Source organism: Orcinus orca, chromosome 5, assembly GCF_937001465.1.
Source record: "Orcinus orca chromosome 5, mOrcOrc1.1, whole genome shotgun sequence".
In the NCBI taxonomy this organism is placed as follows: Eukaryota; Metazoa; Chordata; class Mammalia; order Artiodactyla; family Delphinidae; genus Orcinus; species Orcinus orca.
In genome coordinates, this window is record NC_064563.1 from 76,807,344 (window position 1) to 76,820,722 (window position 13,379).

Consider the following 13,379-nt stretch of genomic DNA (forward strand, 5'->3'; position numbering starts at 1 on the left):
ATTTGAGTAACATTTAATTTCTATAGTAAGTTCCACCAGTTCTTCTGTTTTCATGGCAGTAATTTATCTCTGCCTACCTGGATAGTGTACACCTCTAACTTGTGAGCATTTCTGGGGTCTCGTGGAGTAAATCTTGTTTCAATATCCTTCTCTTCAGGCACCCTATTTAGAGCTTCCTCTACTCTGCTAAATTTACCATCATCCAAAACCATGTTAAACTCTCTTTTCTCCTTGTTGTCGTCTCTCTTTTGTGTTTGTTTTTGGTGGTGGTGGTGATGTTGTCGTCATTTTAGTGAGTTTCAGGATGGAAAGGAAATACAAGCATTACCTCAGAGATTTTGCAGGTTTAGTTCCAGACCACTGCAATACAGTGAATATCACAATAAAGCGAGTCACGAATTTTTTGGTTTCCCAGTGTATATAAAAGTTATGTTTACACTATATTGTAGTCAGTTAAATGTGCAATAGAATTATGTCTTTAAAAACAATACATACCTCAATTTAAAAATATTTTATTGCTAAAAATGCTAACCATCAATGAGCCTTACACAAGTCATAGTTTTTTTTTGCTGGTGGATGGTCCTGCCTCCATATTGATGACTGCTGACTGATCAAGGTGGTGTTGCTGGAGGTTGGGGTGGCTGTGGCAGTTTCCTAAAAATAAGACACCAGTGAAGTTTGCAAACTGACTGACTCTCCCGTTCGTGAACAGTTTCTCTGGAGCATGCAATGCTATTTGACAGCATTTTACCCACAGTCAACTTCTTTCAAAATTGCACTCAGTTCTCTCAGATCCTGCCGCTGCTTTATCAACTAAGTTGATGTAATATTTCCATCCCTTGTTGACATTTCAGTAATCTTCACAGCATCTTCACCAAGAGTGGGTTCACATCTGTAGTTACTTCCTCCGCTGAGGTCTCAAACCCCTCAAAGTCATCAGTGAGGTTTGGAATCAACTTCTTGCAAACTCCTGTTAATATTGGTATTTTGACCTCTTCCGTGAATCACCAATGCTCTTAATGGCATCTAGAATGGTGAATCCTTTATGGGAGGTTTTCAATTTACTTTGTCCAGATCCATCAGAGGAATCACTATCATAACTAGTAAGTCTTGAAAGTCAAAATTACTCCTTGATCCATGGGCTACAGAATGGAAGTTGTCTTAGCAGGCATGAAAACAGCATTAATCTAATTTTACACTTCCATCAAAGCTCTTGGGTGACCAGGTACATTGTCAATGAGCAGTAATATTTTGAAAGAAAAAAAATTTTTTTTGAGCAGTAGGTCTCAACAGTGTGCTTAAAATATTCAGTAAACCATGTTGTAAACAAATGTGCTGTCATCCAGGCTTTGTTGTTTCATTTCTATAGCACAGGCAGAGTAGATTTAGCATAATTCTTAAGAACCATAGGATTTTCAGAATGGTAAATGAGCATTGGCTTAACTTAAACTCACCAGCTGCATTAGCCCCTAACAAGAGAGTCAGCCTGCCCTTTGAAGCTTGGAAGCCTGGCATTGACTTCTCTCTAGCTATGAAAGTTCTAGATGGCATCTTCTTCCAATATAAGGCTGTTTTGTCCACATCAAAAATCTGTTCTTTAGTGTAACCACCTTCATTACTTATTTAGATCTTCTGGATAACTTGTTGCAGCTTCTACATCAGCGCTTGCTGCTTTACCTTGCACTTCTATGTTACGGAGATGGCTTCTTTCCTGAAACCTTATGAACCAACCTCTGCTAGCTTTGAACTTTTCTGCAGCTTCCTCACCTCTCTCAGCCTTCATGGAATTGAAGAGAGTTTGGGCCTTACTCTGGATTACACTTTGGCTTAAAGGAATGTTGTGGCTGGTTTGATCTTCTATCCAGACCACTAAAACTTTATTAGTGTCAGCAGTAAGGCTGTTTCACTTTATTATTCCTGTGTTTACTCAAGTAGCACTTTCATTTTTTTTCTACTTAGCTAACCGTTTGATGGCAAGAAGCCTAGTTTTTGGCCTGTCTTGGCTTTCAACATGCCTTCCTCACTAAGCTTAACAATTTCTAGCTAATTTAAAGTGAGAGACCTGTGACTCTTCCTTTCATGTGAACATTTAGAGGCCATTGTAGGTCTATTAATTGGCCTAATTTCAATATTATTGTGTCTCAGGGAATAGGGAGTCCCAAGGAGATGGGAGGGAGATGGGGAAGGGTCAGTTGGTAGAGCAGTCAGAACACACACATTTATCAATTAAGTTACCATCGTATAAGAGCATGGTTCGTGATGCACCAAAATGATTACAATAGTAACATTAAAGATCACCATAATAAATATAATAATAATGAAAAAGTTTGAAATATTGGGAGAATTACCAAAATGTGACATAGAGACATGCAGAGAGCAAATGTCGGGAAAATGACACCAATAGACTTGGGATTACCACAGGGTTATGCCAACCCAACACAGGGTTGCCACAAAACCTTCAACTTGTAAAAAAAAAAAAAAACACAATATCTGGCAAGTGCAATAAGGTAAAGCACAATAAAATGAGGTATGCCTGTAGATACATGTAGCCAATCTGCCATAGTTAACCAGAAGTCTTATGGTTCTTTTTAGTAAATGTATTTTTAATTTCAAAAGTAAAAATAAAGTTAAGGCTACAAAAGACTACATACAGTATGATACCTTTTTTATAAAGCTCTGAAATAGGTAAAATCATACATAATTACTTAGTCATCCATATGTGTGTGATAAAACCAAACCAACAAAAAAGGGTAAGGAGCAAGGAAATAATAAACACTATTCAGAATGGTGGTTACCTTCTAACAGTGCTTAACTCTTAATCTGAGGGAAACAGGATCAAGGGGAAAAATACATAGGTGAATGTAAGTTACTGATAAAAGTTTTGTGTATAGTCTTAGGTTGGAGAGTAGATTAACAGGTGTTCATTATATTCTTATGATTAATAGCTCAAGTAAGTATTCCATGAGTTCCTTTTTTTTATTAATCCGAGTACTAAAAGACAAAGTTTAAATGCTAACATAGGGAGTAGAGATTGTGAGTGATTTCTTCGTTGCTCATCGGTAATATAGTTGTGTTGATTTTGTAATTCAAAAGATTAATTTATGATAATAAAAACGTTGAGATGTAGTATTTTCCCTTTTCTGAATATCCTGTGGCATTTGTTCTACCTCTTAAGGTACTTTATTTGCTATTTTATATTCTGTTTATTTGTATCTTCATCATCTTTGTCATCTTTATCTTTGTCATATCTACTTAATTACCTTTTTAAATAAATATTTAGTAAATTACTAACTATATCAAACCTTTGTATTATTTGAAGTTAACTATACTTTTCCAGTAGAAAGACGTTTCCTTAGTATTCAGAATTTACTGAAGTAATGACTTCACATTTATATCATTTATAATCTTTATCTTACAGTTGTAGAATTCTTTCTTCAAATAAAATCCAATGTATTGGATATGTTTTAATATATGTTTAAGTAAGCCTTCCCACTTTTGATTCTCACCTACTTCCTTCACACTGTTAGCCACTGAAAAGACTTTGAAAGAACACATTTGAAAACCATTAACTAGTTCATTCATTTAGCCATCAAATAATTTCACCCCTCTTCAGTTTTACTTCAAGAGATAGTCTTAAGAGTTGGGTAGCATAAAAAGGAATATGATTTGTATCCTAATTTCCCATTGCCAAATTAGAACAAAAGAATGAATAAATTGTATTATAAATGTAATTCCTGGGATCCTTCCTGTACTCTTGTTAGAGGTTTTTTGAATATAAGAATTTAATTTGTCACCATTCTAAAGCAATTATACTCCAATAAAGATGTTAAAGAAAAAGAATTTAATTTGCTTAAATATTGTACACTAATTAAGTATCAGTACACTATTTTCTTGTTATCAAATTTTACAATATTCCTAACATTTTGCAATTACTATATTAAATTAATACAGTATTTTTTCCAAAATGGTTGGCAGCTGTTAAAGTCATCATATCGTCATCTGTAGTTAGTTTTCATCATTGTTATTGACTCTGAAAACCCTATTAATTATAGTTTTATGAATAAATGAAAGGAATAGTTAACTGGGAAAATAATCACTCTGTTGATCTAGTATTAAAGTCCACAAATGATGAATCAGATCAGTCAGGGAATTTGTTTACCCAAGTGTGTCTAGTCAAAATAAAGAGAAGTGTCTCTTTTAATATTTACTTTATTAATTTAGAACAACTGACCAGATTTGTCTTCATTTTAGAATTCAATACAGGTTGCCATTGGATTGTACTAAAAGTATATTTTTTTATTTCTCATACAGTATTGAGAGAAATAAGGTAGTATATCTATTAACATAACAAGTTAATTTTGCTATTTCTTTTTTAGTCTCATTGTCTTCTTGTATTGGGTTGGCCAAAAAGTTCTTTCGGGCTTTTCTGTAACATCTCACGGAAAAGCCCGAGCAAACTTTTTGGTCGACCCAATAATATAGCACAAAATTGAGCTTGGCATTATTCTGCGTACCATGGTACATTGTTTAATTATCTACCCAGATTATATATATATTTTTAGGATCCTGTTTATTTAATATTCATAATATCATTATAAGAAATAATTATGGACTTTTTTCTTCTTAATCTAGGGCCCTTTTTGATTATGACAAGACTAAAGACAGTGGCCTTCCTAGTCAGGGATTGAACTTCAAATTTGGAGATATCCTCCATGTTATTAATGCTTCTGATGACGAATGGTGGCAGGCCAGGCAGGTTACACCAGATGGTGAAAGTGATGAAGTTGGGGTGATTCCCAGTAAACGCAGGTAAATATAAGTCTGTTACAGTTTTACCACTTGAAAATTGGACAACATAAATAATTGCTGTTTCTTTAAATTTCTTTTACTGAAGTGGTGATTTTATGCTCAGTTTTATATATTGTGTTTCACAACCATTTAATTTTATTCACCTTATGTTGTAACCAATGACATAGTAAGAGAATATGATGCCCCCAAATAGAAATTTCTCTAAAACTCCTACTAGTTGCTAAAAACAAAATGAGTATATTTTAAGTCACTGTGCCATATATCTATATCAGTGGAGGGAGAGAGAATTAAAAGCCTCTGTAGTTTTCCCATGTAGATGGTGTTAAAACCTAAATTTTCAGGAGTTTTGATTGTGTGAATTGCCTCCTCCTCTAGACTTAAAAAATGAAAGCATTTTAAGTAAATGCAAAATTTTTAGAAATATGTAAAAATGTGTTTCACATCTCTGTTTTCTTGTTTAATTTAAAAGTATTCATGCATTCACTGCTCTTTCCTCTTTGCTTTTAACTATTTATTGTAGTGATTCACTCACTGGTACATACTTAACCATCTAGTGGCAAAAGTGGTTAAGTGCAGATTGTCTTTGAAAAGGGTGATCCCAACTTAGAACCCCCTCTAAGGTCAATGAAATGCTATTCAATGTCTACTTCTATGGGAAAGGTATTAAAACATCAGTTCATAATTTCCTCAAAAGAGCTTATTTATAAGATTTGATTCATCCAAATCATTGCCTAAAACTTAAAAGTTTTAAGATAGCCAGTAAAAATTGTCAGTGAAACATTAATGTTTATTATAGCCAGTTAATTCACTTCAAGTCAAGCTTATGACGTAATAAACTTGTTCTTTTCATATTAATAAGTTGGACTTATTTTGTTAAGAGTCTCTAAAATTGATACTTATGCCAAATCATATGCCTGTTTATAAACCTCTCTACCTTATATATATTTGTACACCTGTTTTTAGACGTTGAAGAGTAGAAATGTTAAAATATTGCCAAGGTTTGTAATTGTGGTTTTGGAATTTATGGCTGTTGTTGGCTAGATCCATATTTTTAGCAAGATCCAACTATTTGGCTGGATCTTACACTTGGTGGCAACTCCTCTTTTAGCAATGCAGCCCTCAGCTGCATAACTTTTTTCCTGGAATAGAATGTAGTACACTTTAAATCCAGAAATGCTTCCACTGTGCCTTGTTGAGTCAATAGAAACCTCACATCTTAAATATCAAGGTCAGAGTTCCTAAAAATTGTCTTTATCCCTTGGAGTCTTATATCTTGCAAAGGTTTTACATGTGCTTGCAACAAATGAGAAATACAGCTGACTTTGGTAGAAAGAGATATTTTTCATTTTGTGTATAAAAATTCTATAAGGTTGGATTTTGAAGCCAGAAGTGATAAAAGAGATGAGATATACCTTGAGACCTCTACAGATCCCCAAATTCATGACTAATATTATAGAATATAATTTTCCTTCCATAAAATGCAGTATGAAATCACAACCAATTATGCCATTTCATTCTTCAGTGTATTCTAAACTTGTATTTTCTTAAATAGAATGATATCTTTCATTAAATAGAATGATATCTTTCTTAGACCTCTTAGACCTCTTTATGTCTAATAATAGCGCAAGGAATTGTAGTTCCTACAATCCTTAGCTTTCTTTTGGGAACCGTGTTGACAAATAAACACAATTGAAGTCACTCAGCTAGATAATGATTAGAAAACAAAACCATTTTGAGTTGTAAATGTTTACTCACTAAATGTTAGTTTTTCAGTGCCCTCAGTAAGTGCCTAGGCAGAATTATAAATTAATTATTCATATCATGGACCCTCAGGATTGCTCTGGAATTAGAAAAAACAAGTTTTAAATCCATGACTGCTAGGGTTCTTCTGTACCCATGGTAAAACTGTATAGCTAGATAATAAAAAATGAAGATATGCATTTATTCATAGGCTGTTTTGGTACATTTTTCTGCTATATACTAATGTAATTGCTATGTTGAAATCAAGGGTTTGTAAAGCTTAATTTATATGAAATTTTGCACGATTCATATTGTAACAATCTACATGATTGCAGATTGTACATTTGTTGTAGTTTTGTTTGCTTGCTTATTTCAAAGGTAACATCTTTAACAAGGTTTAAAATTCAAAAGATTTAAAAGCTATACAGGCTGTCTCTTAACACTGTTCCCCAAGCACCCATTTCACCTTCTTAGGGATAACTAAGGTTACCAGTTCTTCTATATCCTCCCAAAGATACTTTAAAACTCTATTTTGGGGACTTCCCTGGTGGTCCAGTGGCTAAGACTCTGCACTCCCAAAATACGGGGCCTGGGTTCGATCCCTGGTCAGGGAACTAGATCCCACGTGCCTCAACTAAGAGTTTGCATGCCGCAACTAAAGATCCTGCATGCTACAACTAAAAATACCACATGCCGCAACTGAAGATTCTTCATGCCGCAACTAAAACATTCTGCTTGCAACAACTAAAGATCCCACGTGCTGCAACTAAAAGATGTCACAACAAAGATCCCGCATGCCGCAACTAAGACCCAGCACAGCCAAATAAATATTCTCTTAAAAAACCCTCTATTTCGTACACTATAATTGGTTACTTTATGTATTTACACAAATATATCATTGGAATTAAGCTTAATTTTTTTATTTCCCTCCTTTTTATTTTCAAAAATTTCAGAGCTATAGAAAAATAAGAGAAATGCAAGAATAGTACTTAGAACACCCACATATCATCCTTCACCTACTTTCATCAGTTAATATTTTACCCCATCTGCTTTCTCTCTAACACTGAGTTTTTAGCATATGTGTTCCATGCTAAGATAACATTTAAACAACAAAACAAATGGAAACCTGGAAAATTGCTAAACTCAGAAGTGGTGCTTCATAATTTCAGTGTAATTATGGAATAGAGTGCATATATAAGTACACATACTTGTACTGTATTTTGATATTTCACAAGTGGTTTTGTTTCATAATAAAATGAGCCCTGTATTTCATTTCTCAGAAATTCTTATAAATTATGGGATTCAAATGACTTCTGAAGGCTTTAGAATATAAAAATGCTCCATATTAAAGTCTCAGTTCTGATGATTCCTAGTTAGAACTTTAGATATGTTTATTATAACTAAAAAATAATCTGTGCTTTGCCAGGGTTGAGAAGAAAGAACGAGCCAGATTAAAAACAGTGAAATTCAATTCTAAAGCAAGAGGAGATAAAGGGGTGAGTATGTGAAATCTATTATTTCTAGAAATTAATAATTGAAGGTAATAGGCCTTTTCATAATTCTTGTTTGAGGCACATGATTAAAATGAGAAGGATTTTGCCATAAGAATTAACTATCAACTGCTCTTGCCGTGGTGGCCTACAATAGTAGATATGCTAAAGTAAACAATTTATTAAATTAAAGCATCCATTTCACAGACTTTTCCAAATTATCAAAACTGTCGTTTGATATATTCTTAACAACATACTTTTGGTCGTTATTTTTATAAATGAAATTATTTCAGCCTTCACTCAGATGAACAATTAACTATAAACTTGTGTCACCAGTATTAGTCATGAAGCTAATAAATAATACATCTGAGAAAATAGGCCTTCCCAAAACTATTAATTAGTTCATAATGTAAGTTTACGGGTTTTTGCAAGTGAATTTATGGAAATTTTCTTATTTTTTCCCTGTTTATTGCTAATATTACTCATTAATAAAATCCATCTTTTAAATGTTTAAATCAGTATGAATTTTTATCTTAAGGGAATAAAGGGACAGTCAAGAGGAGGACTTTGTAGGTGGGCAAGAAATATATCAAAATTCTTTTATATATATTTTAGACGTATTTTTGTTTTCATTTACTTTGTCCTTCTTGAATCTAGTGGATGTCAATGGATGATATCACAGGCTTCACCCTATAGTATGTGTGTAATTAGTGCAATGGAATATTCTAGCAATAGGCCTGAAGAAAATGCTGAAACACATGTTGTGTTGAAATACTATTTATAGCAATGTTTTGTGTTTTGGGGATTTTTTATCTAAAAAATAAATAGATAAAAATTTTTTATCTAAAGCAACATCTTTTGATCAAATTTCAAATGAATATGGAAAGTTAACTCAGCAAAAAAATTAACCCTACTCTTTGTACATGTTTGATATCACTAAGCACTCAGACTTAAAAGTTTTAAAATTTTAAAGGAATATGATCCTTGATCAAAGAAATTAAATCTGAGTAAATTATATATAATGCATTCAGTTATTTTACAAATGATAAATTCTTTTAAAATTTACTTGTACCTTTCAGAAAATACAAAATTATATAGTATAATCTGAAGCAATATTTAAAATAGAAACTCTTTGGAGGAAAAAATCCCAAGTAAATGCTCAGTATTTGAAATATATACAATGGTTTTTGTGCTTGTTTTATATATGTCTTTTAAAGTAGTTTAGTAAAATACACTGTCAGTGTATTGTAAAAGAGGTTGCATGTTGTAACTTTTCTTTCAAACTGTAAGAAGTTAACTGAATTAACGACATTTTTAAATCTTAGTCTTGTTTGTTGACTATAACCAACTTTATACACAGTCACTGTGTTCTAACACAGCACCAAAAGTATGCATGATACTGAGTGGGGTAAAAATACGCTTGCCATTGATACAGAACTGCATTTCTCTCTGTAATACCATTTCCCGTTCTAAGCTCTTCTTTTCCTTTCCTTATATGGTGGGTTATGGACTTTGTTTCCAATACAGACTTTTTAAAAACATTTCAGTTTCTCATTAACATTTTTAACATTCATTTAGCTATTTTGAAATACTACATATGGAAATTAGATATTTGATATGTTTCATGAATTTGTAATATTTTATCAGTCCTCATATTTATTACACTTTCTCTTGCAATATAGCATTAATAACAATAAGTAAACAGATTGTTTTGTATTGAAAATATAAAGAAACTAGAGTTAGTATGTTTTTTCAGTTTTGTGTTTTCCCTACACATTTTTGTCCTGTTTGCTTGTGCTATTTTTCACTTTTAATAAATTCTTCACCTGCAGGATGTTAGATGTAATACAGTTAATACATTTCTTAACTAACAAGCATTTCTTTCTATCCTATATTATGATATCTTTACGATATCTCATTTTGGCTAACTGCAAAAGATATCAAAAATCAAAACATTTTAAACTTCATGTTTCTTTTGGTTGTTTGCTGTGAAACTGACTCTGACCACTATATATGCAGTAGCAGAGGTAAATAACCTTTTATTAAAAATGTATCAGTTTTATCAGTTAGCATAAAAATTATTACTAAATTCAAAATCAGTGATTGTCATGAACAAAAAGACTTAGTCCTTCCATAAATTAGATTACCATAAATTTTTCTCTATTGAAACTTGTTTTCTTCTCTTTCTCTTTTCTAAAATTTGGATTCAAGCAAAGACTTTTATTCAAGTAATGCTACTTGACAGTTTATAAAACAATTATAAGCTTAGATTTCTCCACAGTATTTTTTTTCTCAACTTAATTTTTAACTTCTGCTTAGGGTTATCTGAGCCTTCAGATTTTAAGATTGATATCAAGACAGTCAGCTTGTCTAATGATTATGAACTTATTAATTTTGAATTATTGATCTGAAAAAGATAAAAATGAAAGTTTTTGTAAAGAGTCTTACCAAAATAAATCTTTTCAAGTAATAGAATTTGAGCTAAAAGTCACTTTAATCCATTTCATCACCTTAATCACCTGGCATCATATGACTAAAAGTACCGGCACGCCAGAAAAAAGTACTGCCTGGTGTTGATATGCTTCACAACATTGATAGCATCTTATGACATGGATAAACGCAAGAAAAATTAAAACAGAATTTCTATCCTTTATATTGTTCCCACTTCAAAAAATGATAAAAATTATAATTACTATTGTCACTGGTAGGCAAGGCCATTTCCTTCAAGACATGGGTGCCTGTGACAAATTACAGAAGAAGCTGCTCTTCTTTAGCATCATCTTTCTGTGTGCTACCTGCTTTTAAAAGTGTGAATGCACAAATGGGACATTCAGGAAGAGAAAAAACTTGTCTCAGACATCTGTGCAACAAGGGACGTCAAATCAGCTGTCATAGCAATTATGTATAAACTACTAGATTTTTAATTGCCTCTTTGACATTATGAGCACCAAACTTTTTTTTTTTTTTTTGCGGTATGCGGGCCTCTCGCTGTTGTGGCCTCTCCCGTTGCGGAGCACAGGCTCCGGACACGCAGGCTCAGCAGCCATGGCTCACAGGCCTAGCCGCTTCACGGCATGTGGGATCTTCCCAGATCTGGGCACGAACCCGTGTCCCCTGCATCAGCAGGCAGACTCTCAACCACTGCGCCACGAGGGAAGCCCGCACCAAACATTTTATTCCCTATTCAGGACATGGTGCTAATGAATTGAATTTGGTTCTATTTTATTTATATATACTTTAAAAATAGATAATATGGTAGAGCTTAAAGGCTAATAAATCAGTTATGATGACATTTAAATTGGCCAGGAGAGTTGACTCTTCTTCCTTGGTTAGGTAGCATTGATAATTCTTTTGCTGGACTCTGTGCTTGATGGACACGTCTTAGTTTTCTTCCCATTTTCTGATAAGCATTTAGTTATCCTAATTCTCTTCTTTTAAAAAAAAAAAAAGATGGTTTTTAAATATTTAGCAACTTGCTCAGTTGTTTTGGTTCTCTTTTTTAGTAGTGGCTTTTTGTTAGTTTGTTGGAGCCACAAAAAAAGAGAGAGAGAAAGGGAAAAAATGTGCTAAAGCCAAAGGAAAATGAAGGAAAGGAAAATTTTAAATATCTGAACAGCTAAAGTAATAACTTTTGCTGTAGAGCACCTAATACTTGGAAATCTAGAAAAATATGGATGGATATGAACAGATGCAAGCTTGATTTGGACTATAGTAGTAGCTAATCTGATTTACTCTTCCCTTTTTTATCAAATAGCACTTCCTCCTTATTTTTACGTATCATTGAATTACACTCTTGAAATTTTTCTGTTTTCAGTTATAAAATGTTAGAATTAGAGAAGTTAATACTAAATTAAAAATTCACTGTATATGTGATTAACGCAAAATTCATATACAAACTGCACACTGTGGTCACAAGAGTCAGCTTTCACAGAGCTACTAGGCTGGGCCTTTGTACACACAGACAGTAGACATCCCTTTGTTTTGCCCCTCCTTCTCTTCTTCAGCAGTCATTCAATGACAAGCGTAAAAAGAACCTCTTTTCCCGAAAATTCCCCTTCTACAAGAACAAGGACCAGAGTGAGCAGGAAACAAGTGATGCTGACCGTAAGTATGTGGATCCAGTGGTCAACTGAAGATAAATGTAGAGGGACCTACTGCCCTGCAGTTGGTTGTTACCATGGAGACAGTTTCAAGAGCTGCAACAGGTTACTACTTGTCTTAACTAGGGGCAATTTAACAGGCATAAATTAATTTGCGTACCAATCTTAACTTTTTCTAACACCTTAGGAATTCTTAATTTAAAGTAAATGGTATTTTTAGCTATGTTTAAAATAGAATTTTTTTATGTAAAGGTTCTTATAAGAAACATTTACACTCTCAGAAGAATATTTTAGAGGAAAAACATGGGTACCTGAGAAGCTACTTATTGATTTCTAGGTATAGCATTGCCAATCTTTGATAATGGATTACCTCAAATCATTACGTTTTATCCCATTTCTTCATTATATGTAGACAATCTGAATTTTACTTTTAAAATAGCAAGAAATAGTCAAAATTTTTGCTTCTCTACCCTAATCAGCTTCTTATATAAAACTTCCGTTCTTTTATTAGATTATATCTAGCTGCTAGCTTATTTTAAACTTTCAGAAATATACAAAAATGCTCTGTAAGATACGTGCACCTGTAATGGTCTTGGAACTGTCTCTTATTGTAGCACCAATTTTATGCATTACTGACAACTATTTTCTTTGATTATCTTTTTATTGCTTGCTCTCTGGGAACTACTCTCTACAGGAGATCCCTGACGACATGGGATCAAAAGGCCTGAGTAAGTGATTAAAATACTCCCAAGTTATTTTTTAACCTCCATCTACAGACCTACCTTTTTCAGATACATTTTGAGATTCATGGTAGCGCCCTGCTGGCATGAGGAGGTGTATGATTTAGATTGCTTTTAGATTCTTCATGTTAATAATATGCTTGGGATTTTTATTTCTGTAATACACACCTTTTATTTTTCTCCATTTTTCACATGCCATTTGAAAAATTCTCTGCTCATAATTATATTTTCCTTTTTGTAATTTTTATGGCAATTACTTTCTCTAGGAATTTTTTAAATATGAAGAAAGACTTTTAATGTTTTTTAAAATACTGCTATCTGCCCTCATTATTAGAAGGTAGAATATAATCTTCCTTACAGTTTTATGTCCCCCCCCTTTTTTTTTGTTAAAACAAGTTAAAATTGCTTTGAGCCTGTGTTAGAAAAGCATTGCTATAATGTGAAACTATAAAACACAATAGGTCTTAAATATTAAAGAAGAATTGTAGAACTCAAGTTCA

The 13,379-nt window shown here is 33.0% G+C and overlaps 1 protein-coding gene across 21 annotated transcripts in view; it reads left to right on the forward strand.

Annotated features, from left to right (window-relative positions):
- DLG1 (discs large MAGUK scaffold protein 1) overlaps nt 1-13,379 on the forward strand; it is a 285,338-nt gene that overhangs the window by 231,227 nt on the left and 40,732 nt on the right. For 9 of the 21 annotated variants that reach the window (XM_049709658.1, XM_004278774.4, XM_049709657.1 and 6 more), the window contains 3 exons: nt 4,633-4,809; nt 7,976-8,045; nt 12,044-12,143. In XM_049709658.1, coding sequence (XP_049565615.1) covers nt 4,633-4,809; nt 7,976-8,045; nt 12,044-12,143 — 347 coding nt within the window. Of the gene's footprint in view, nt 1-4,632; nt 4,810-7,975; nt 8,046-12,043; nt 12,144-12,833; nt 12,868-13,379 lie in introns of all 21 variants that reach the window. The other 12 variants (XM_004278775.4, XM_049709661.1, XM_033403761.2 and 9 more) reach the window with 2 other exon arrangements.